This window comes from Pleurodeles waltl, chromosome 12, assembly GCF_031143425.1.
Source record: "Pleurodeles waltl isolate 20211129_DDA chromosome 12, aPleWal1.hap1.20221129, whole genome shotgun sequence".
Lineage (NCBI taxonomy): Eukaryota > Metazoa > Chordata > Amphibia > Caudata > Salamandridae > Pleurodeles > Pleurodeles waltl.
Genome location: NC_090451.1, coordinates 65,574,726 through 65,597,785, shown reverse-complemented (window position 1 = coordinate 65,597,785; position 23,060 = coordinate 65,574,726). Strand labels below are relative to the sequence as shown.

The 23,060-nt window shown below is 44.7% G+C and overlaps 1 protein-coding gene across 1 annotated transcript in view; it reads left to right on the top strand.

Moving 5' to 3' along the window:
* CREB3L3 (cAMP responsive element binding protein 3 like 3) overlaps window positions 1–18,931 on the top strand; it is a 31,534-nt gene extending 12,603 nt beyond the window's left edge. The window contains exons 4-10 of the mRNA XM_069217518.1: window positions 721–839; window positions 4,659–4,790; window positions 5,707–5,813; window positions 9,132–9,200; window positions 10,094–10,178; window positions 13,301–13,397; window positions 15,231–18,931. Coding sequence (XP_069073619.1) covers window positions 721–839; window positions 4,659–4,790; window positions 5,707–5,813; window positions 9,132–9,200; window positions 10,094–10,178; window positions 13,301–13,397; window positions 15,231–15,583 — 962 coding nt within the window. The 3' untranslated portion in view covers window positions 15,584–18,931. The remainder of the gene's footprint in view (window positions 1–720; window positions 840–4,658; window positions 4,791–5,706; window positions 5,814–9,131; window positions 9,201–10,093; window positions 10,179–13,300; window positions 13,398–15,230) is intronic.
* Window positions 18,932–23,060: the final 4,129 nt, after the last annotated feature.

The following is a 23,060-nucleotide window of genomic DNA, read 5'->3' as shown; positions in this document are numbered from 1 at the left end:
ATTTTTTGGCTGGCAGGTTCTTTCGACAAACTAATCTCAAAAAGACTTTCACTTACAGGTGAAGTTTCGTGAAGTTTATAAAACTTTGCCTCCTTAGTGACGTGCAAAGGTTTTAAACTTTGTCAAACTTTGTGTCTTTTATTCAAAGTCATCCAACCCTTCCCTAAACACCACATGCAAACCAAACTTCTTTTGTTGCTCAGCCTGTGACGAACCCAGTGTTATAGTTTCTGTTTCTCTGGTATGATGCCTTTTTCCTTTTGTATGTACACATTTCTGATTCTGATACAGCGAGGATGTGTAATTATCAGCTTGCACTGACTTGCAACATCCCACTCTTTCTGAGTATCTAGAACTGGACTGCCCTAAATAGAGCTCTTCTTCTGTCCATCTCCTTCTAGTGACGTCCCTACTCACTCGTGCCAAGGCGTGGAAGAGCTCAGACCAGGGCACTATAGGCCTAATGAGGTAGAAATTCTGGGGTCCTGGAAATATGTACATTTGCAACCCCAAAATATGTTTTACTATGCACTACACCCACTGTAGGAGTGGGTAAACCTTTACTGATTCCTAACATGAGACTGGGAATGGATACCCATTTGCAATTCGGAATAAGCGTGTTGTAGGCGCCCCTTCCAAGCTGTGAATCGTATATGACATATCAATGTTTTGGGAGCGGAACACAGTCGTTTCATGCCTGTACCTTCTTTTACTTTTCAGCCATGTGGACTCCCAGCTTTTTCCAAAAGGAGCCTCAGGAGCTGCCTGTCCCAGCCCACGGGGCCGGGTCGTGCGCCTTGACGGTGAAAGCGTTGCTTCTTTCCAGCAGTTGTGAGATGGTGAGTATCGCTCTGCTCCTGGGAGTGTCGTTTCCAGCCTGGGCTGGGCACTGTTGTTCATACACATACTATGTACTTTGGAGGTACATCTCTGTCTCCCACAGATGGTTATGGTCAAAATCTGACACGTGGTATTAGAGAAGCGTCGGATCACAGGTCAGGCTGTCACTCCACATCATTCTTTATGATAAAAAAAAAGTGAAAAGTGAGGCCAATTCACTTTTTATCCATGCTTAATTCCAAATTCTGTCATGGGTGGCAGGTCCTCAAAGAAAGCTGCTACTTTACACTTTGCTCTTCCCAAAGCATCCTCCCTTAAAGATCTAACTTTTGGCTGCCACCTACCATGGATGCTGCAGAGAGGAATTGTAAATTAACCCTCCCGCCTCCTGAAAGAGCGAGCCCTCAACGACGCAAGTCAATCCATAGCTCTTTTGACACACGTCTGTTAAACAATATTCCTACTGGAACACAATGATCCGCTCATCCAAAGATATTGATTGCTTCAGTTTCCACCTCCAAACCCTCCAGTGGTCAGATATTGACTGTATTCATGAATAACTCAGATCTCGAACAAGCCCTGGTCTGTGGTATTGATTTGATCTTTACCTTTATGGTAATGCCACTGGATGTTCCAGAGAGACCTTCCTCCATGCTCATTAATTGACTCATACTGGTACAAGATGAAGTCTTTGCTGAGATAAAACAAGAATGTGCTAATCTCATTAGAGCATCCCCCTGTGTGTCTGTCTCTTGCTGTCCTCTCAGGGTCTTCTGAGCAGCATTGCAAGGGGTTGTCCCACTCTTCAGGAGAGATTTGGAAGAAGAAACCAAGAGATATTAAAAAAAACATCATTGCCATTAAGAGTATTTAAGTATTTGCAACCACTCAAGTTTAACATACTAGTTGGGGGGCAAGAGGGCTAAGCTGGAAGTGATTTATTTTAGTGTAAACTGTAAACTGAGATTCTTCTGGCACGTGTCAGTTGTCTTTGGTCTCATGGGTGGGGTGCAGCGTAAACCCCTGCAGGACAGTGAGTTCATACTCCGAGGGGACGAAGCCTAGCTCAGGCTGGGCTGCCTCTTCTGCAGTGGGGCCAGGAGTAATTTACTCAATGTGTGTCCCTATACACCTCTACTCAGATGATCTAAAAATCAGTGAAAGGGAATGCGGTCAGAGTGATCACCAGAGTTTCAGTATGAGTCAAGAAATACTTTTGTGCATAAATTAAAGTGACAAATGCTGAGCACAAAAGGAAGCCTCTGAACCCTCTACTTATAGGCTTGGAGGGTACATTGCAACACAAGGCCTGCTTGGTTTGGGGACATTTGTACAAAACGCGTTGGAGTTGTTTGCGATGATGCTTGTATAAAGGCTTGGCAAGGATTTTGGGATACAATGGGCAAGGAAATAATTTTTGGACAACTTGGCCCGCATTACGAGTGGGCTGTTTTGTCATAGAGTAATTATTGCATCAATAGATTCCAACACCAGGGTGTTCAGAATGCATCAGATGTGACAGTTATCACCTATAACAAGTTTTTCCCATGAAATGAGACATAACATGAAGGTTTTACTGCTTACCGCATAAAAATCTTCAGGTCCCGTCATTACTGGGCATGTTTCGCCATTTCAATTCTGGCAGGAGCGACCTGCCGAAATTTAATAGAGGATGTGTTTTTTATCACTTGGTATGTACCAGGTGTGTTAAAAAAATACACAAAATTCATAATTACAAACATATCAGAAAATTAGGACATTAGGCGGGCAGGATTGTTAAAAGCAAAGATTTAGGCTTGCTTAGAAAGGCCCAAAACTTTAATATCCAACAGAGGCAGATTTAGAATGTCCTTTCTTGAATCTTCTTTCTGAAGTAAAGAGGCCCTGATACGAATGGGCAGGCGAAATCTGGTTCTAAAAATGGTTAAGTGGGAGACAATTTCAATGTTTCACATTTCCACCTTAGATGTACATTTTTTGGACCCGATTCGTAAACCCATTTGCAGCCAAAAAATAAGTTCATGACTGCAAATTGCCCCAATACCTCCAACAGCTATCCACAAAGGCCAACCTACGATACGTAAATGGCTTTAGTACTGCGTAATTCTCAGTCTCTGTTGTTTAGAAGAGCAACGTAGTACACACCAGGTAATTGGTGCGGTGTGGGTGGATCAGGGTGTTGTATGCCTTTCAGTTTGTGAACACCCAAAAAACTCATTCACAAACTTCTGTCTGATCCTGGACCAGCCAGAGTGTTACCCCTCCCACACTAGGAATAGGAGCCCCTGCCCCTTATGGCACATTTGGTGGGAGTCTAAGGGACAGGGACTCATTTTCTGGCCATTGGGCACTTTTTTTATAAATGCACCTTTGCACATTGGGCTGCCTTTCAACAGAGTGTACATCTGTCACTGGGTAAATAGCAGCAAATACAAGAAAGCACACGGGTCAGTAGGTATTAATACTTGTGCAGCTGTCCACAGTGAGCCGTGTGAATATGGGGGAATTGTAAATCTGCACTCGTGACTAATAGTACTTTTATGAGTGCAGAAATAGAAATCTCTTTGTGAATTGAAACCTTTATCTTATGAAGTCCTCACCCATAGACCCTCATCTTTGAGTTAAATACCAAGGCAGCTAATGGGCGTGGGGTTGAGATATAATTTTTCCCATTAAAGTGACAATTATTGCAGCAAGACCACTAATCTGAAAACGACTCGTTAGGTCCAAGATCCACTCATTTATTTGTTCTTTAAAAGGAGGAACTCAAAAATACTTATCTCTGAAGGGCTTGTTTCAGTGCCCTTAGGGCAACCAACCTCAAATCAGCTGATTCCAGTACCCTGAAGTAACCTACTTCAATGCGATTGATTACCACCCCCTCTAAATGTCGCACCGCGAAAGCACGCTTCAGGCTCCTCAACATACCCACCTCAGAAGGTCTGATTTAAATGCCCTCAAAGACGGCTTCCTGCAAAGTCTTCCATTGCAGTGCCATCCCATCTACTCGCCTCAAATTATTAATTTAAATACCTCCATAGTAACTCACCCCAACCCAAACATAATTCCCCTCAAAACAGCTTGTCTCAAGGTGACTCATTCCAAAAGTACTCACTTCAGGACTCATAAAAAGTCCAAAAATGTGAATAGAAATTCATGATGAAAATATTAAAATATTGAAAACAGGATTGGGAGCTAAATGGACATGAAAAAAGCATAGCTGATATAGAATATGTATTGTATGTGAAGTCATTTGTAATAAAGTACGTGATTTTTAAGCAATTTGCGCTGTTAAGAAAATAAAATATGGTTTAGAAAGCCTTTTGTCAATTCCAACACTAGGGGGACACAGCTGTGGTTGGTGATGATTTGCAGAGAAGCCCATGTGGCTGGCACACAGATTTCCATCAGAAGAAAGTGGCCATTAAAAATAATAGACCAAGAGGGAAAACATCTGCAGAGGGGGTCTGGAGAGGGCCCTGGGATGGGTTTTCTACAACAATATTGGGTTTTAAATATATGTGCTAAAATCCTGAATATTGTGAAGCTAACAAGCAAATTTAGACTCATCATTCTTAACTCTACATCTTCTTTCCTTGAAGATATTCATATCATCAAAGTGATAAATGTGGAGGTAAGAATAGTAAATATGTGCTTACCTCCATACGTACGTTCAAGGTATCGTGTTACGTGATACTCTGGATATCATGTTATGGCTGGGCGATATCATTTGCTCAGGTTGTGATGCACATACCATGGGATGTTCCCACATACATGCACCCAGGTTAACATCACACTTTTTGTTTTTTAATTACCAGCAGCAGCAGCAGGCATCCTCAGTCCAGAACCTGAGTCTGGGGCACTGCCAGGAGCTGGTGCTGACAGAAGATGAGAAGAAGCTGCTGAGCAAGGAGGGGGTCTCGCTGCCAACCCAGCTCCCCCTCACCAAGGTAAGATAGCCACATGAGATGCCAAGATACAAGGAGGGTCAATGATAAACATCTTACTGCCCCTGAACTCCCCCAAGTAGAAAGTGCCCCAAGTATAAAGTTCTTATTGGTCTCATATACCTTAGAAAGCAGGAGTAAGGGTGAAGGTCTTACTGCCCTCCATTTCTCCCAAGTCACAAAGCAGCCTCAACATGAAGGCCTTACTGCCCATTCATAACTCCAAAGTACAAAGGAGCCCAGGGGTAAAGGTCTTATTGCCCCTTCACACCTTCCAGAGTACAATGCAGACCAAGTATGAAGGCCTTACTGCACACTCATACCTTCTAAAGTCAAAGCACCTCAAGGATGGAGGTCAGACTGCCCCCTCACACTTTCTAAAATACACAGCAGGCCACGGGCGAAGATCGTATTGTCCTTATTTACCTTCCAAAGTACAGAGCCGGCAGTGGATGAAGGTCTTACTGGCCACTCATGCCTTTCCATTGAGTTACAAACCATCTTGTTCTGAGGATGACACTGTTGCTCTCCCTTCTCCCTTGTCAACATACTGATCACTCACATGTCCGTGTCTTTCATCTGGGTACCTTCTGAGTGTTGCTTTTCCAGACTTTGTCTTGCAGACATATAACAATGTTGAGGAACAAAATGTGTAAATAAACAACAACCACAAGGCCCATTGATTTCAACACCCGTCCTTCTCTTTGGGCTCCCCAAGACTATTGCTTTGACGCACTCTAGCTGTCGTAAACCAAAGCACCTAAAGTTCATCCATATTCCACCCTGGCTCTTGAGTCCGAAAGGCTCATTTTATGGAGTTCTGAAACACATATTAGGGATGATGAGTATGAATTTCAAAAACATGATTTTCCAAGTTGTCACTTTGTCCCCTTTTCAAATGGGGCTCTTCGTTTAACAGTACGAGGAGCGAATCCTGAAGAAGATCCGCAGAAAGATCCGGAATAAGCAGTCAGCGCAGGAAAGTCGCAAGAAGAAGAAGGAGTATATTGATGGCTTGGAGAGTCGGTAAGTTCTTAGAGGTTCCCTCAGCAGGACCAGTAGTTGGACTGACCATCTACTGAGATGGTCTCTGTCTAACATCTGTCCAGGTCGTTCCCTGACGCGTGCCCTTTCACGGATCATGTTTGTTTGTTTCCTAAGGTGTAAACTTTGTCCCTTCTGGACATCCTGTGGGATACGTAGCTGCTCTATAGGCATGTACTGTGGTTTTCTTTCAAAGATACACCCTTTCTTCTCCAAGCATGCTTAGTTTACTTTAGAGTCCGGCCACAGAGTGCTCCAGTCTCTGATGGACATTTCTACCTCGCTACTTCTGTTAACACGAGAACATTACTACTACCAATACTGCTAGTGGGGCTAAATCATCCGTCGCACCCATTACTAATAATACTACCACTGCTAATGCTGTTATTCCTTCTGCTGCTACTGCCAGTCCCACTTCTTTGCTGGTTTGTTGCTACTTCTTTTGCTACTCCCACTTCTTCCACTTCTGCTGCTGCTGTTACTCCTACTAGAAGCTCTTACACTACTATTACTAATGGTACTATAGCAGGTTATGCTACTAATACTAGTATTCCTAATATGGCAAACGTATCTAATGATGCCGCTAAAGTACCTCGACTACTACAAATAACATGAGTACATCACTACTGCTAATGGTACTAATACATCCACAGCTTCTACTACTAATGCTAGTACCGGTGCTGCTGCTCTATCAGTTCTGCTTGTGCTGTAACCAGTACTACTACCACTTCTGCTGCTGCAAAATTACTTTGCTGCCTTTCTGACTGCTGCTGTTGATACTACTACACTACACTGATTTCATACTCTGTTATTACTAATACCACTACTAACACCTTCTGCTACTATTACTGGTACTCCTGCTACTGCAACTGTTACTGCTGCTATACTACCTCCAGTACTGCTATAAACAGGAGCACATTACTGCTGCGACTGGTACTACTGGTACTAATACATCCATGGTTTCCATTACTAATGTCACTACCACAGCTTCTAATACTCCATATACTGCTGCTGTTGCAACTCCTCTTACAAGGTCTTACACTTCTATTACTAATACTACTATAACAAATATTAGTAATAGTACTCCTGTTAATGCTACTATCCCTACAGCCACTAGTACTAATCATAAGGGCGCAACCAACTACTTATTTTCTCATTTACTTCCTTACTACATACACCTGTCTATGCTACATTGTCTTTGCAGTTTGTCCTACTTTTAAAACGTTAAGTTTCTTTCACTTTCCGTCTCCTATGTTGTACACTGGTACTCATATCTGCCCGGTGCTTTCTTTTCAGTATGCTCTACTGCACAGCACTTTTGTGCACCATGTCCCCCGAGCTATGCCTTTGTGTCCTACACTGTGATAAAAATAAAATACAACAGCGCTAGTCTTAAACAGGCACACTTCCACTACCTACACCACACATATATAATACGGATCAAACTCAGCAGGATGTTTGTGGGTAGAGCGGTGACTTGTTCTAGGTGTGGCATTGAGGCCTCATTCTTGCATCTCGCAAGGGATTGCCTGTCCGTACACCATTATAGGGAGCTGGTGACGGAGCGACTAAGGGGGGTGACAGCGCTTGTCCTTGAGGCATCCCCACAGGTGTGTTTGTCGGGAATGGCTCCTTGCACTGCCCGGATGATGTAATCAGGGCTGTGAAAAAAATGCACTGTTTAATGGTTTAAAGTTAGTTCATTGTTAAAAGTTACTTTATATTCTTAATTGGTGGAAACTGCTTATTTATATGTGTTATTGATGTGAAACTCTGCTGTGCCCAGTGAAGGGTGGGTTGTCTGCCTGAAGAACAATAAAAATAAATTCAAACAAAACTAAAATACAACACGTCGGGAAGCCTGAAGTTCAACTAGTGTTTAACGCAAACCAGCATGAAGAACAGAAGATCACAGGGCAGCTGTTCTTTCAACTAACGAAGGCTTCCGCGAATGCACTCTATGTCACTTACACCTTAATGTGTCCCTGAGTCACACTTGTGCATATTTCCCTTGTAGTGCATCTATTTTTTCCTGGCTCCCTTTACAATGTATGTTTCAAGGGGTTCTCCTACATGTTCTAAACTTTTTTTAATTATGCTCAATTTAATAAATTTGTCTGACTAAAGGTTCTTTTGAATGTGTTCCTAGGCATTACTCCTATCTGTCCTACATTTTGCTTGCAAATGTGTTTCCGAATGTACTTTTATGTTCAGTTGTCCAGATGTACTTTCTTCCTATATGTTCCTAGCTGTCCCAACTGTTCTAATTTATCCAATATAAATATGCTCTTTGTAGTTCTTCTATCTCCACTGTACTTTCTTAAGATTATGTCTGCTCAAGTAATACCATCTTTCCTGCATACTGTAAGGCTTCTTCGCTCCCAGAAATCTATTTTACACATTCTGTGAATATGCTCATGTTGTTCCCCTACCTGTTCTAAACTCTCCATGTCACATGTGCCCCCTGAAACTAAAGCCCAACCTACACTTTAAAGCAAATATGTCCCAAGATCTCTATTTTCCAGTTGAAAACATCTGTTGGTGGTACTAAAAAAACACTGTCTTGTGCTGCCAGTAATTCATTTTTCTGGATGGTGGCCAAATAGTAGAATGGCCTCACTGAGCAACTATGAGATTTCCAGAAGCTGGTGAATTTTAGCCAGCAATAAATACTCTCACAAGCACCAGGGTTTCAATGCCTAGTGGTCTTGTTTATGGTTTGAATGTATTATAAATTAATTCATAGAAAATAAAATAGTTCTATAAACGTTCCCTTTTAATAAAATGCGTATTTATTTAGGAGCTGAGTCATTATTCGCTGTTTCTGCATGCAACCTAAAGTGTGAGCCTGACTCTAGGCGCCGTAGTCAGTTTGGAACTGGGCGCCGGTAGTGCACAGGACTGGCTCAGGTTACTTTCTGTCCCAGGGTTTTGCCTGTGCAAATATGAATTGAGGAATTTGCACAGGCACAGCACTGAAGCAAGGGGGATGCCATGTTGCAAAGGTAGTCCCAGAGACTGCTTCTGCTAACTGTGCTCCATTGCCAAGAGGACCAGTGAGAACCAGGTGCAAAAGCCAACCCTGTCTCTTGTGGTAGCAGTAGTCTCCTATCTGCTGTCTGTGCCTTTTTGCACATAAAATTTGTAATAATACTTGTCTTCTGTTAGCTGTGAATGTTTTGTAGACTAACCGTGCTGTCCCCGCCACCTTTTCTTATACGGCTCATTAGCAGAAATATAAGCCACTGTTAAAGATGTGCTGTTGTGGCGGCCCATTGATCCTCTTTCGTCCTTCTTCAGGATGTCAGCCTGCACGTCGCAGAACCAGGAGCTGCACAGAAAGGTGTTGCATTTGGAGAAGCAGAACACGTAAGACCCCTGGCTTACGGTTGTATGAGGGGAAGCAAAGATGTGAGACAAAGGGCTGGGGTGTAGATACCACAGCCCGGGGTCTTCCTCTCTGAATGACCATTGGCGGCTGCAGCATTGTGTGTCGAGAAGGGTGTGCGAAGTCACAAAGGTTCTTCGCCTCCGACTAGATGAATGTTGTGAGGTTTCTTCAATATCTTTTACATTAAAATAAAACTTCTATTTTGTGGGGGAATTTTCGTCTTCCCTTTGGTTTTTCAAAAGTTGACAAAACCTCACAACCTTCACAAAGTACAGTGTTTGTAAACTTTGCAAAAAAGCAAACAGGTGAAGCTTAAATCTTGCATGCCTACTTTTTATGAATGTTACATTATAAAGTATGAGATGTAAAGTTAATCTTTATGGTATGCTATGTCACAGGTGCTTCCTCGGTATGCTCCTTTACTACAGGTGCATGACCTGGTCCCCTTGGCACCCATTCATTGGGCTCTTGTGGTTGACACCAGTAAGGTGGTGGGGTTTGTTAGGCCCTTACTTGGGAACAGGGTGTTAGGTTGGGATTAAAGCTCCTTAGCATATAACTGGTTTGTGATGTGGATTGTGGATGGGGAGGGCAGTATCACGTTGGGTATAAATGCCCTGGTATATGAATGTGATATCAAGTTCTTGGGCAAGTTAGGATCCGGAAGAGTCATACTTGGTTGACATTATGGGCATAGGGTAGGTGGAAAGAATCAAGCTGGAACTAAAATTCGCAGTTGTGTCGAGTGGAAGGGGATGCTGAGCCAGCTAAAGGTACAAGTGCCCAGCTTTGTTATTGAAGGTGGGTGATGGGAGGAGTCCTGTGGGATTGAAAGCCTCTGGTTTGTCACACTTGTGGGATCCCCTTGCAGGTCTTTGATGGAGCAGCTGAGGAAGCTTCAGGCCCTCATTGGCTATTCCGCTAACAAAGTGGCCCAGACTAGCACATGCGTTGCGGTGAGTGTCCAAACTCTGCCTACCTTCTGTTGTGTCTGCCTGCATCTACCCAACTTTCACTGCCTCGGTTTGCTTCTGCCCATTCACTCTGCTTCTACCACCTTCTGTGGTCTCTGTCTGCTTCTGCTTCTGCCCACCTTCTGCTGTCTCTCTGGCTGTCTTGCCACACCTTTCACTGCTATGCTTCTGCCCACCTTCTGGGTCACATCTGAATTCTTCTAAAAGCATTGTTCTCCTTAACATATTTTTCCATCTCCCTTATTCTGTTTTCTCTGTCTCTCTTTATTTCTCCCATAATGTCTAATTTGTTGGAAATGCTATATTTATCTCTATCACTATTTATACACACACACACACACACACATGCAAAAATATATATAGTGAGAAATTGGATTACTGGTTTAAGGGGGTGAACCCCTACTAAAGCAGCAACCGCAATCCATGTCAGGGTGAAGTCACAAGGAAACCCCAAATTAACCTGTGCTCAACCCTCTGGTGGCTTGGCACAGAGCAGTCAGGCTTAACTTAGAGCCAATGTGTGAAGTATTTATGCAGCACTTCAAACAGTAATAAAGTGAAACCCCTACACATGAAAAATCCCACACCAATGTAGAAAAACAGAGCTAACTTTAATAAATAAATTTAAACCAAAATGACACAAATCCAGTCAGTAGAAGCAGAGATATGCAATTTTTAAATACTAAAGTGAAAATATTGCCAAAGAGCACAAAGGACTAACTGTAGATATTTGGTTATGCTAGACCGGGTCAAAGTCACAAGTTCAGTCTGAACACAGTGCAGCACAGGCCGACTACAAGGACCCAGTTAGGTCCACTGAATGAGAGTACCTTAAATCCTGGTTGCAAAGAGTTGCAGAATCCCGCATTGAGGATGCATCGCACAGATGAGGTGATGCAAGTTCTTGGTTGGAGATGCATTGCGCAGCATTGGTTCCGAGGAGCTGCAAGGCTGTGATGCAAGGTCCTGCATTGTTGTTGAGGAAGCCGTTGCCAAGAGGCTTGTGATGCAAGAGCCTGCGTTGGGGATGCGCCACACAGCAGCGGTTCCAATGGGGCTGCAAGGGCAATGCGAAGTCCTTGCTTCTGGAAAGTCCACGCAGCAGAGGTGATGTATTGGTTCTAATCTGGGTTGTGCCGCGCAGTACAGCAGCTGCATCAGTTCTGCTGGGTTCACAGATGGGCTGGCAGAGCTCTTTCATGCCCACTTCCAAAGGTCCAGGACTGGAGTGTCACCACTTGGCAACTAGGACTCAGAGATGGCAGAATCCAGGTGCTAGGTTTAAGGTTGTGGGAAGTCTGTTATGTCTTCTGATCAGAAGGCCAGCCAACCAGCCCTTAGAGTCCCTCTGCGGTCCTGGGTTAAGAGATGCAGGTCCAGTCCTTTTCACTCAGACAAGAGGACAGGAGGGCAGCAGGTCAGCACAGCATGGCAGCAGTCCTTCACAGAGGCAGTCGAGCAGAGTGGCAATCCTTTCAGCAGCACAGCAGTCCTTCTTCCTAGCAGAGTCCACAGGTCCTGAGTATACTGAAGAGTTGGTGTCTGAGGTACAATGTTTATATCTGGGGCCCACTTTGAAGTGGGGTTAATTTCCAGAGGATTCCACCCACCTAGGGGTGTTTGAATTTTCCTGCCTCCCTGCCCTGGCCCTGATTGTTTGTGGTCACAACAGACTAGTATCAAACCCCTTTGTAAGAGTGCTCAGGCAGGGCATTTGTGATATGCAAGGGTGGTAGGCGATACCTCCTCCCCCACATTGACTCAGAGTGACTGATCATGGCAGCACCTTGAATCCCTTTGGCTCACTGTATGGGAGAAATATACAAAGACCAACTGTCAACTACACCTAGTCATGTGACCCAGGATACTGTCAGCAGACCCCAAGTAGTTGGGACAAGAAAATGCCATCTTTCTAAAAGTGCCATTTTCAGAATTGTGATTAAAAACCCTACTTCACCATTAAAGAGGGCTTATAATTACAATTCTTTAGACGCCAAACTCAAACTGTCTTCCTGCTCCCAATTGGAGGTTACAGCTTATTAAATGTAATAAGGTAACTCCAATGTTATCCTATGGGAAAGGTAGGCCTTTCAGTAGTGAAAAACGAATGTAGGCATTTTTCACTACCAGGACGTTAACCTTAAAAGTACATGTCCTACTTTTTAAACACACTGCACTCTGCCCTCTGGGCTGTTCATGGCCTGCCTTAGGGATGACTTATATGTATTAGAAAGAAAGGTATGGGCGTTGCAAAAGATTTATTTAGCCAGGTCAAAATGGAAGCTTAAAACTGCACACAGAGGCTACAATGGCAGGCTTGAAACATGTTTAGAAGAACCAATTAAGTGGGTAGCACAATCCGTAGCATGTAATTTACAGGCCCTTGGTACAGGTGGTACCACTCTACTAGGGACTTACAAGTCAATTAAATGTGCCAATTGGGTATACATTAATTCCACCATGTTTTTTTTTTAAGGAGAGAGCAGAACACTTTAGAACTGGTTAGCAGTGGTAAAGTAAAGAGTCCTAAGGCCAACAAAAACAAAGCTAGCAAAAGGTGGGGGGTAAAGGCAAAAGGTTTGGGGCTGACCCTGCAGATAGGACCATTTTATATATATGTATATATCTCCTTGCCTCTTTCTGTCTTCTGTATATCCCCCTCTCCAGCTCTTGCACCTTCTCTACCTTGTTCTCACAGTCTCTCACTCTCTTTTTCTCTATTTCCTCTGTTCCTCTTTCTCTCTCTTCCTCTCAGTCATACACATTCTCTCTCATTCTCTTCTTCCATCTAGTTATATTTATTTCTTACCTCCTCTCCTCTCTATATCCTTCTCTTAACCCTCTCCGTCCCTTTATCTCCCTCTTTGACTGTCTCCACCTCTCTCTCTCTGTCTCACTCCCGCTTCCTCCCTCTCTGTTCTCTCTTTCTCATCCTCCAGTTCCATCACTTTCTCTGTTTCACCTTCTCTCGTTCAGTGTTTTCTTGTTTCACTTCTCACTCAGGTCCTCCATGTGCTCGGGCTGTCACTCTCAGCTGCTCTTCCAGTGTCCCAGTGTATGAAATCTTCTGTTTACCATACGATTGTTTTTTTTTTGTTTTTTAGGTTTTGCTTCTCTCCTTCGGTTTGATCATATTTCCGACTATCAGCCCTTTTGCTAAGAGTAAATCTGCCGGCGACGGCGACTTTCTGCCAGTGAGAGGTAGGCCTGTTCTTGTTGGCACATTAGAACTCACTGGGGGGTCAACAGACGTATGTATAAGAATGAATACTCTCCAGAGACAAATCTCTTGTGTTTGGTGTCAAGTATTTATTTGCTTCCTCTTGAAAACAGTCTGTTGTTTTCGGTCTGTGTTCCAAGTTTCCCATTGGTCAGCTTCTGGTGCTAAGTCTCCTATTGGCCAGCCGTTTGTGTCATTCATATCTCGACCTATTGGCTGCAGAGATAACTGTCTTATTTCAGTAAGTGTTTGTTTGATTGGTCCTTAGTGTCAAGTCTTTGATTGTTCTGTAGGATAAAGTATGTCACTGGCCACTGACTGATCGATTTATTTTAAGGTAGATACAATTGTTCAGCAGTCCTCTGTTCATGGGCGTTCTCTGAATGGGTTGCCAGGAGAAACAGTGCCACCCATCCACTGTGCGTAACATTCATTGTAAATATTATGCCAAGGAAGGGTTACTTCAGAAAACACTTAGTGCATCTTTTCATTAAAGTGCCCCTGTTTAATTAGAAAACATATTCAGCAGTGTCATTGCCACAAGACACTCAAATGTTATCTTTTATTAAGCTGGGCATCCCTTTTAATGATTTAATATGCCCTTGCCAGATGGCCAGTCACAGCCTTCGGGCTGACTTGGGTTTAAGAAACCCTCATCTATGATAATATATGGAAAAAGGTGTCTCATATCTGCCAACTCACCCACATTTGGTGGGCGCCACACCTATTTCATGCTCATTCACCTAATGGGATTACTCTCTTAAATAGTCAACTTTACCCACATTTTATTCAAAAGGTTGACAGGAATGGCGTTTGAAGAGGGCATAAAGCATCTGCCTCATACCTTTGCTGTTGTGCATTGAATGGGAGTCAGAGGAAGGGTTGGTCTGAGGTCAGGTGGCCACCTGTATTCAGTTTGTGCTGGTGGATGCCACCAGCACTTATTTTAGAGGACCGGAGCTCTATGGCACTTTGTGCACCGTCTCGGTCCTGGTCCACAGAGCAACAAGAGACAGCAGAGCATCAGTCTGTCTTTTATTTCCACTAGGGGCATGGAAACAGAAGAAAGATTGTCAATACATTGGTAATTCATCATTAAGGGTGTTGGCAGCCCTACCTCTGCTTCCACAAATGAAAGTGAAAATAAAAGAAGGACTTTTTTCTTCACTCTCGACAGTGTGCATGCTGAGGTGACAGGCTGGCATCTATCTTCTGTGGTTATGGTGCAGCTAGTGGTGCAGCAGCAGCTGGTTACAAAGGAGGGAATGAAAGGCCTGCCTCCATAATTGGGGGGACCTACACTTACTTAAACAAATTAAGCACTGGTTGCCATTTTTCTTAGAGAAGAGTATTAGCCTGTCATTTCTTCATATTTTGCAGTTTCCTTTGAGGGCCTAGTAGCAGGTACGTAAATAAGTATTTGTGAAACAATGTCCTCTGTTATTCTTAAACATGACACTCCCTCCTCTGTTTGCTATAATAATCTTTTGGAAATACTTTGGACAGCTCCAAAATACTCGAGTGAATTCTGCTTACTGATTCATGTTTTTATTTCAAAGAAACAAAATACTTTTTCCTTAATTCTTCCATTTTTTTCTTTTGGTCATATGATATAAATAGTGGCCTTGTCGATATAATGCTGACCAGGCGGGACCCCTGCTGAGTGAGGAGCTCTTCAGGGCATAGTGTGGAGTTTGCACTAGAGCTAACCTAGCCAGTGTGGCCTGGGCTGGGCTTTCTAGATTCTGAATGAACACATATGTGCATCTAAAGATGGCTCTATACATTGAACTGCCTTTTCTCTTCTGCTGCAGTATTCTCCAGGTCTCTCAATGACGACACCGCCTCCCGCATCTTCCATGCCCCGGAAGTGGAAACCGATGACGTCCAGAAGGAAGCACAGCTGCAGCAGTGGACAGAATATGCTGGAGAAACCTGGCATAGTCGTCTAGAGGGGGTTCGCAAGTACTTCTCCAGCCACCCGCTGTCCGATGAAGACGAGGCAGGACAGACTCACGTCAACCTGACTCAGGCAGTCCTGGGTACCAAAGGACACCCTGACCAGGAAGGGCTCAGCCACGATGACCCCATCGCTGGCCGCACGATGGCCACTGTGACCTGGAAGGACCCCAGCAAGCTGGCACTGGAGTCCTCAGACGAACTGTGACTTCAGGGGACATATTTTCCTGCCGTGTGTAAGACTGTGAGAGGACATGTTTGCTGCAGCTCTGTGTGTGACCTGTGAGCCCTGCCCCACCGGCAGTCGAAGTCCAGAGGGTGCAGGCCTAGCTTCCTGTAACAGCTGGGGCACTCCCTTGCTAATATGTAAAGTGGGCAGGCAGCCTTCCATGGCACAAAGCTAACAGGTGAGCGTGACTGCTACCTGGTGCCAGATGCTCCGCCCACAGACGCTTGAGTGCCCACACATTTACCTTTGAGAGGGGATCCTGTAAAAGAGTGAAATGTTGTGTGTTTAGAGAATATTTAAGAGCGAAGAAAATCCTCAGAGAAAGCCCAAAAGATAGTGTTTTTCAGCATTTTGTCAAAGTATGAAAAATGAAACACCTATTTGATGAGAGAGGAGATAGGGAAAGCAATCCCCTGAGCCAGTGGCCAAGGTTGGCATTTTGTGGAGGGTACAGGCTGACTCGGCAATGAGATTTGGATAAATCATTGTGTTTAAGGTGGCGTGTAATTTCGGGAGCCGTCACCCACATACTTTCGAATGTATAGATCGGCGTTAAATGTTATCGCCTAATAAAAGGGTGCCCCAGGCAGCCCGCAGAGGAAGCCAAAGCCTACACCCCCCATGGAAGCACGCGCTATAAGGGAATGTCTGGTGTTCGATGAATGAAACGTGTTGAATCCTCAGCTGTGGTCTAGTTGTGTACATCAGCCCCAGCCCGCCCCCTAGCGGCCAGTTCAGCACTACGCAGGCCGTTCCGTGCAGAGAGGGCCTGTGCAGGAAGGCAGAAACGATGCACACTGACAGGACTTCCCTAGGTGAGACAGGCAGCTCAGTCTGGACTGGCAGCCTCGCAGCTCAGGTGCCCCAGGGATGCAGCGCTCCATCTGTGAAGGTGGATGCGAGTGGAGCGCTCTGTACTCATCTTGGGGACCGGGAATAGTTCGTCATCATCAGACTTTTAACCACAGCAAGAGAGAGAAAGGAAGAAAAGGGAGATCGAAGGAGGAATGGAAGATAGGAAAGCAGGGACAAAGAGAGAAAACAAAACCCTGCTCAGGGGGAAGGCTCAAAGTAATCTCTCTAGGCCGCATTCCATTGTGTCTGCCCCCGTGCCACTCCAGAACAGCATCTGTCCTGGTTCTGCTCGATTAGGAACCGTCCAGCTCGAACTGCTAGGCCAGGTCCCATCTGACCAGTAAAACAAGCAGTCACGGGAGAACGCCAGCCCATTTGGCCCTCGTTGGTGGGGCGCCCCTTGATTTGTGTGGCACAGTGAGCACAGGACCCACATCTTGGCACTTAAGCAGTACAAGAGCAACAACATGAACATATCCTACTGAGAGGGCTCGGGAGTGACTGGCCATCAGCAACCCTATGTAGCAGAAGGTGTCTTGGCGCGCGCACACACAATACCCAGTTATGTCTCCAGGTGGCAGCACTGCCCTTTTGGTAAGTGTTGCAGACAGAAGCTGCGCACTTGATTTAAAGCAGACAGGCAACGGGGCAAACACTGATGCCATGTTTGCCAAGTTCAACTGTCCCTAGAAAAGACTGTGTTTCAATGTTCTCGCCTCTTTATACGCTTTTTAGGTTGGCTTTTTCATGTGTCTGGTTTATCTAAAGACATTGCAGTCGTAGACTCTTCTAGTCACTGCATAAATGTTGATATTAACAGCATATGGACCAGAGGAGGAGCTGAGGCTACACCTGTGATATCATCAGGAAAACATATTTAGAATGGCAAACTTACGTGGAGCAAACTCATTAAAAACAAAAAAAGGGTACCATGATCTAAACCAAGTAAAAACTTGACCATACGGGTCATCATAAGGTAAAATGCAGATCATCAACATTTCTTTCTAGTCTGTCAGATCCCTTTAAATATGTTAGAATATTTATCTGCTCAGCTGCAAGGATATTCACAGTGCCAGATAATACAACACCTAGCAACAAGTCCAATTTTAAGTCAATTTGTTATAATCTGCTGCCCTCTTGTGGCCGCTTATTAAACTGCAATAAGACAACTGTCAGAACAGCCTTAATGTAGCATTGTTGTTGTTATTTTGTAATGCACAAACCTGTGATAGGAAAAAGCGTAACCCCATTATTATATCCAATTACAATGAGATAGCAGGGGCAGTGGGCTCGTGTGTCCATCCCCTCTGAGCCCCACCCCTGTGTTGTAACCCATTCTCTGCAGCTGTATACATTCTGCAGGGGAGGGGCAAAGGCTTCCTCACCATCACCATCTGGATGGAATAGCTTTAAGATTTATAAAAATAAGTTTTCTTTTATCAAGTAGTGCAGTTGGTTCCTGCATGCCAGGAAGGTGCTTAATTAACAGGTACATAACGGGTGGCGTGGGTTTCTTAGTTCTGATGCCACATGGGGCTGCGCAGTTCCCTGCCTTCATTTCCTGTGCTCCAAACATCGTTACTGGTGTAGAGGAATTGAGTCTACGTGCTCTTGGAACCTTACAGTGATGATATCACAGGAAGTGACATCACGTCACCACTGACTTCAAGAGTGGGCTGTTCTGTGTTTTAAAAAGTTCTTAATCAAAACTCGAGTCTGCAGCACGTTACAGGAGTGATTGATAAGTGGCACAAATAAGCTGGGAGAAGTAACTAAAGGTAGGTTTTAGCTCTACGAGATAGGTGTTCAGACTGATTAAAACACTGGGGTTGCCAAGCAGCCAAAGGGTTTGTTAGCTGCCAGGTTGGGGCGACAGGTGTTACCCCTGACTCTCCCCAAATAGCGCTCTTGGTTGAGGCATATTCAGAAATATCATTATGCCAGTGTGGACAGGAGTGCGGTTTGAGGGCTTCAGGCCAAAACTGAATGTTTTAACAGAAAAGTAGTGATTGCCTTGTGCGAGACACATGTAAAGCAGAGGTGTGCAGAGTAGGTCCAGTTGACCGCAGCCATGCCAGATGTTTTGGATGACCACATAAGATGTATGTGCAGAATGGAAGCAAGTGGAACTCATGTACAAAGGCAGGGATTGCCCTCAAAACCTGGCACGGATCTGGCCATCTTAGAGACTTCCTTGAGCACGTGCTGAAGGGTGAGGCACTAGCACCCAGTAAGTAGAGGCGTGAGGCGCGTGCATGGTGTTTCTGACCAGCCTGCGTTTCTCTGTCCACGCCCACACCTGTGGCCCAGCCCCCTGCTCTTGTTTGCAAAGGGTCCACCATGACACCTCCCCACCTCCCCTGTTTTATTCAACGTGCTCAAACTGTATGAATGACTATGGACTTTCCACACTTATTTTTATTTGTCTGTATGTGAGTTGTTCATGCCAAATAAAGCAGTTTTTGGTTGAAAGCTTTGTATTTTATTCTCTCAAGGGATGGGGGAAGGCACGTTGAATGGGGTCTGGAAAGTAAAGGACATGTGCATGGGTTCTGGACACATGCGTTTTTTTCAGGTCACTTCACAACAAAGGACTAGAAATGCGCTGTATCAGCTGGAGTTGTCTCGTGAGGCATTATATGACCTTGGAAATCAAAAGCTGCCAGGATGAGGCTGGACACCGCTGTGTGTTTCCCAAGTACCACTCGCCTCAGGTCCACAGCCTTTCCCTGCAGCCAGATGAACTTAGGATCTTATTGAAATGGTGAGAACTGCCATACAAGACACCGTCCAGTAGACATACGGATGCAACAGTGCTGCCAACCAAAGGGTTATTTATTCCAAACAATAAATCAAGACAATGTTACTTTATGAAAGCATGTACAATGGCTCAGTGGGTGTGAGTGAAAAACGTGCTCGGTGCTCTCATCGATTTCACACGAGACATTGTGATCAAAAGCGAGTGCGTGAAAACAAGAATAGCACAGCCCTTTCTTGGCTAAAAAAGCAATGTAGATAGGGGTCTGTGATTTCAGTCGACGTTTCGACCCCTAAGGCGATCACGGGATGGCCATCAGGACTCTATGCATAACCGAGCCCGAGAGTCGGGAGTAGAAATGGACCGCGCAGAAGGCTCGAGGGTGACGCAATGATTACCAGGCCCTCGTGCGTGACACCTGTGGATAATGATCCAAAACTCCGCGAGGAGGATGCCGGGAGCCACGCGGAGGCAACCCCAAGCCAAGGGAGTCAGTGTTCCAGTGCCTGGTGTGTAGCCTGAGCTTCTCCATGAAAAGCTGTCCCAGATGGGAGCGAATTCAAGGAAATCAGGTGCAGCGTGGTGGAAACAGCAGCCTGACGCCGAAGAGAACAGCGAGTGGCCTTATCTATCTAGATTATTAGCCAAGAGCTGCCATGCAATTCTTATTTTTGGATTCTCACTTTTGATCACTATTGTTAAGTGTGTATCACCGATGAGAGAGCACCAAGCACATTTTTTATTTACCCAAACCGTGCACCATTATACATGCTTTCATAAAGTGACATGTTCTTGATTATTGTTTGGAATAAATAACCATTTGGTTGGTAGCATTGTTCCATTCATGTGTCTTTTGTACAACAGTATTTACCCAAGGTCCCTGATAACTCTCAGGTTCCCTTGTTGTGTAGAAACATCTGATTTGCAGGGGCAATCCAGTGTACTGAAAATAAACAACTCTCCACCCAGACCTGCATTGATAACAATCACCAACAACAGGCATTCTGACATTTTGCTTCATTTGATGACTTCAGTTGGGGTTTTGAGATTTCTTGTGACAGCATTCACTACTTTAAATACCAGCTGGGTGTTCCTCAAAATGATTATAAAATAACACACTAAAAACATGGCTTTGTTGCCATTGTAAATGCCCATCTTATTAAAAAAATGAACTCTGTACTATTATTTTCAGACAACACATCCCAATTTTTTCTTTTTTTTACTCTAATCTGGCTAAGTGTTGGAATTAGCCCCTGGCATCTGTAGTGTGAGCTTGGAAGCAGCCAGGCATACAGGATAATCAGGAAACTATCTGAAAACCTGCTTTCTCTGAAGATGGACAACGATTCACCAGAATATCAGGCGCAGCGTAAATGACTTCACACATCCGTTGACCTCCCCAGTGACACAGTCGTGTCCACTTATCTCCTGAACCACCTCCTTTTTGGTTCTAACCGGCAAGTGAAAGTTGTAAACTTAAAAGACAACTAAAAGTAAACCCCAGTCTAACAGTCCTGTTTACTTTCTGTTCCTGCTACTACATTCATGGCCCTTAGACTGGGGGTAGGAAATGGCCTAGGGTTGTGGTTGCTAGTGCCAGTGAGTACTAATTGATGTCAGTTCCTCCTACTGCTGTCCTGGAATCAGTCAGAAGCCAGTTAGAGAACATGGGGACCATCTCTCTCCTGGCCTTTGTGGAACCCCCTCCAGGCCTGAACTTTTCACCTTAAAATAATTGATTTCAGCTGTGTTAGTCTGATTAGTTCAATGGAAGCAAAGAAGACTACAACTCCCAGAATACATCAGGCTACCTTACAAAAGCCAAGGACTGGAACAAGTGTCCGTAGTGACCTGGAGGGTGGTAGTGACCCTAGTTGAGTATTTCCAGCCCTATGGACCTGTCCGCATCGGTGTGTACTGGTTTGCATAAACATTTGTCTGTCACGGTCTTCTGTTGATGTTGCTGTGCTTTAGAGTCAGTGCCTCTAGGCGCTGGGACGCAAACAATAAGCCACCCCTGCCTCCTCTTCTGACTATAATCATGCAATTAACATAAAAGACAAGAAGAGCTCGAGACAAGATGGCGCTGGCTCTGCGAGTCTTAGAATACCAGACCGTTGCTCGCGGACAGTCTTGCACAGACAAGTGGCACTTTGCCACGCCAGATTTGGCATCTACCAGACCATGAGCACCAGACGTCAACCTTCCTTGAAACCTAAACAGCTACAGGAAGGAGGGGAGGAGGCTGAGATGTCAGCAGCTCTCTGAGGTTCTGGGGCTTGCTGGTTTGTAGAGAAAACGAGCAGGTAAGACGCCATTGGACTATCATGTTTGGGTGAGATGGCAAAGTGTTTGTGCATTTTTAAGCAAGAGGTAGGCAGAAACAGTGTAAGGAAAGTGAGCACCTCAGGCAAACATACATATTTGCTCATACTGCCTTATTTCCAGCTCTCACCTGCAACCGGCACCCTTTACTGTTGGCTGCTGGTGACACCTTATCTTGTCTTGTTGGCACGCTGGTCATGCAGGCAGGGCTTGCGTGGGTGAGCGGCAGGTGAGTCACCACAGCACCATTGCCCCTGTTGTCTCCAGTGCAGCTCTGCAGCCTCGGGTGCTGGCACGTTGGTTGTGGACGCTGGTGCTGTCTTCATGCTGGGTTTGCTTTTGGTCGGTGTACAACCACTTGGCTTGAGCTAAGCAGACACTTGAGTTCAGGGCCCAGGCAGAAGGTCTTCCTAGCTTGAGTCCAGCAAGGGGTGAATGTGGAGACACTGATATCCAGGATACACTGTTTATGGTCCAGAAAGGACTTCAGCATCAGCTCCTCAAGGTACAGACCACAGAGGATCAGTGGGTATTCAGTCCAGGGGAACTGAGACAAGGTCAAGCAGCCAATCAGCAAGGAGGTTAGTTTGATGTGTTAGGCAGCCAACCACTCAGCTAAAGGGTATTTCTGCCTTCTTACTCACCAAGGTCAAAAAGAATGCCTGCAGTGGCTCATGTCAGGAAAATGGTTATGTCCACAACTTTTCCACTTGGGGCAGGGGTCTTCAAACTGGGGGAGGTCCCCAACCGGGGGATCAACTGATTCCCCCGGGTGGGTGCCAGCCTCTGGCCAAAAGAAGCATCATGCTGATAACCGGGCTTTGTTTTCAGCTGAAAAACACGAACTGCAGTAATCCGATCTCTAATGGACCATCACTAATGTTTTGACATTTATATCCAAGCAGGGAGTATGTGTCAGAAGAGAAGAGACTCCAAATACTCTTCAAAACCCCCACCCTCACTTCTAATAATCACACTGTGGATACTTTCACACATTAGTACGGCCTATCTGACCAGAATAGTATGCTTGACATCATGTACTTGATTGCATTTTTAGAACAATAGCAGAACTTAATTGCAATGTTTAAATAAGTTTACACATATTTAAACATTGCCAATTTAATAGAATAATTGTGAAAAATTCATAGGGGAGCACCAATATTTTTTTTCCACGCAGCATTAAAACATTTGAAGACCAATGCTTTGGGGCAGAGGCAATACTGCAAGTATTTATTCATTGAGTAGGATTGCAAGGATAATCTTACAGAACACTCCGGAGGATGCACCATTTATAGGAAACAGCATGGATTTCACACAGTGGTGGTTGATGAATCTCTTTGCCAGGAGGACAGGCTACATCTAAGCCTATGGTGGAAGTAGTGGATGCTCCATCACAAACGTTACCGATATCTCGTCCACCGTATTACAAGTGCCATAGGATATAATGCACATTTGTGACAGAGTATCCCATCAGCCAAACTCTAAATCAAACTTTTAGTCCTGAGGAAACAGTTAACC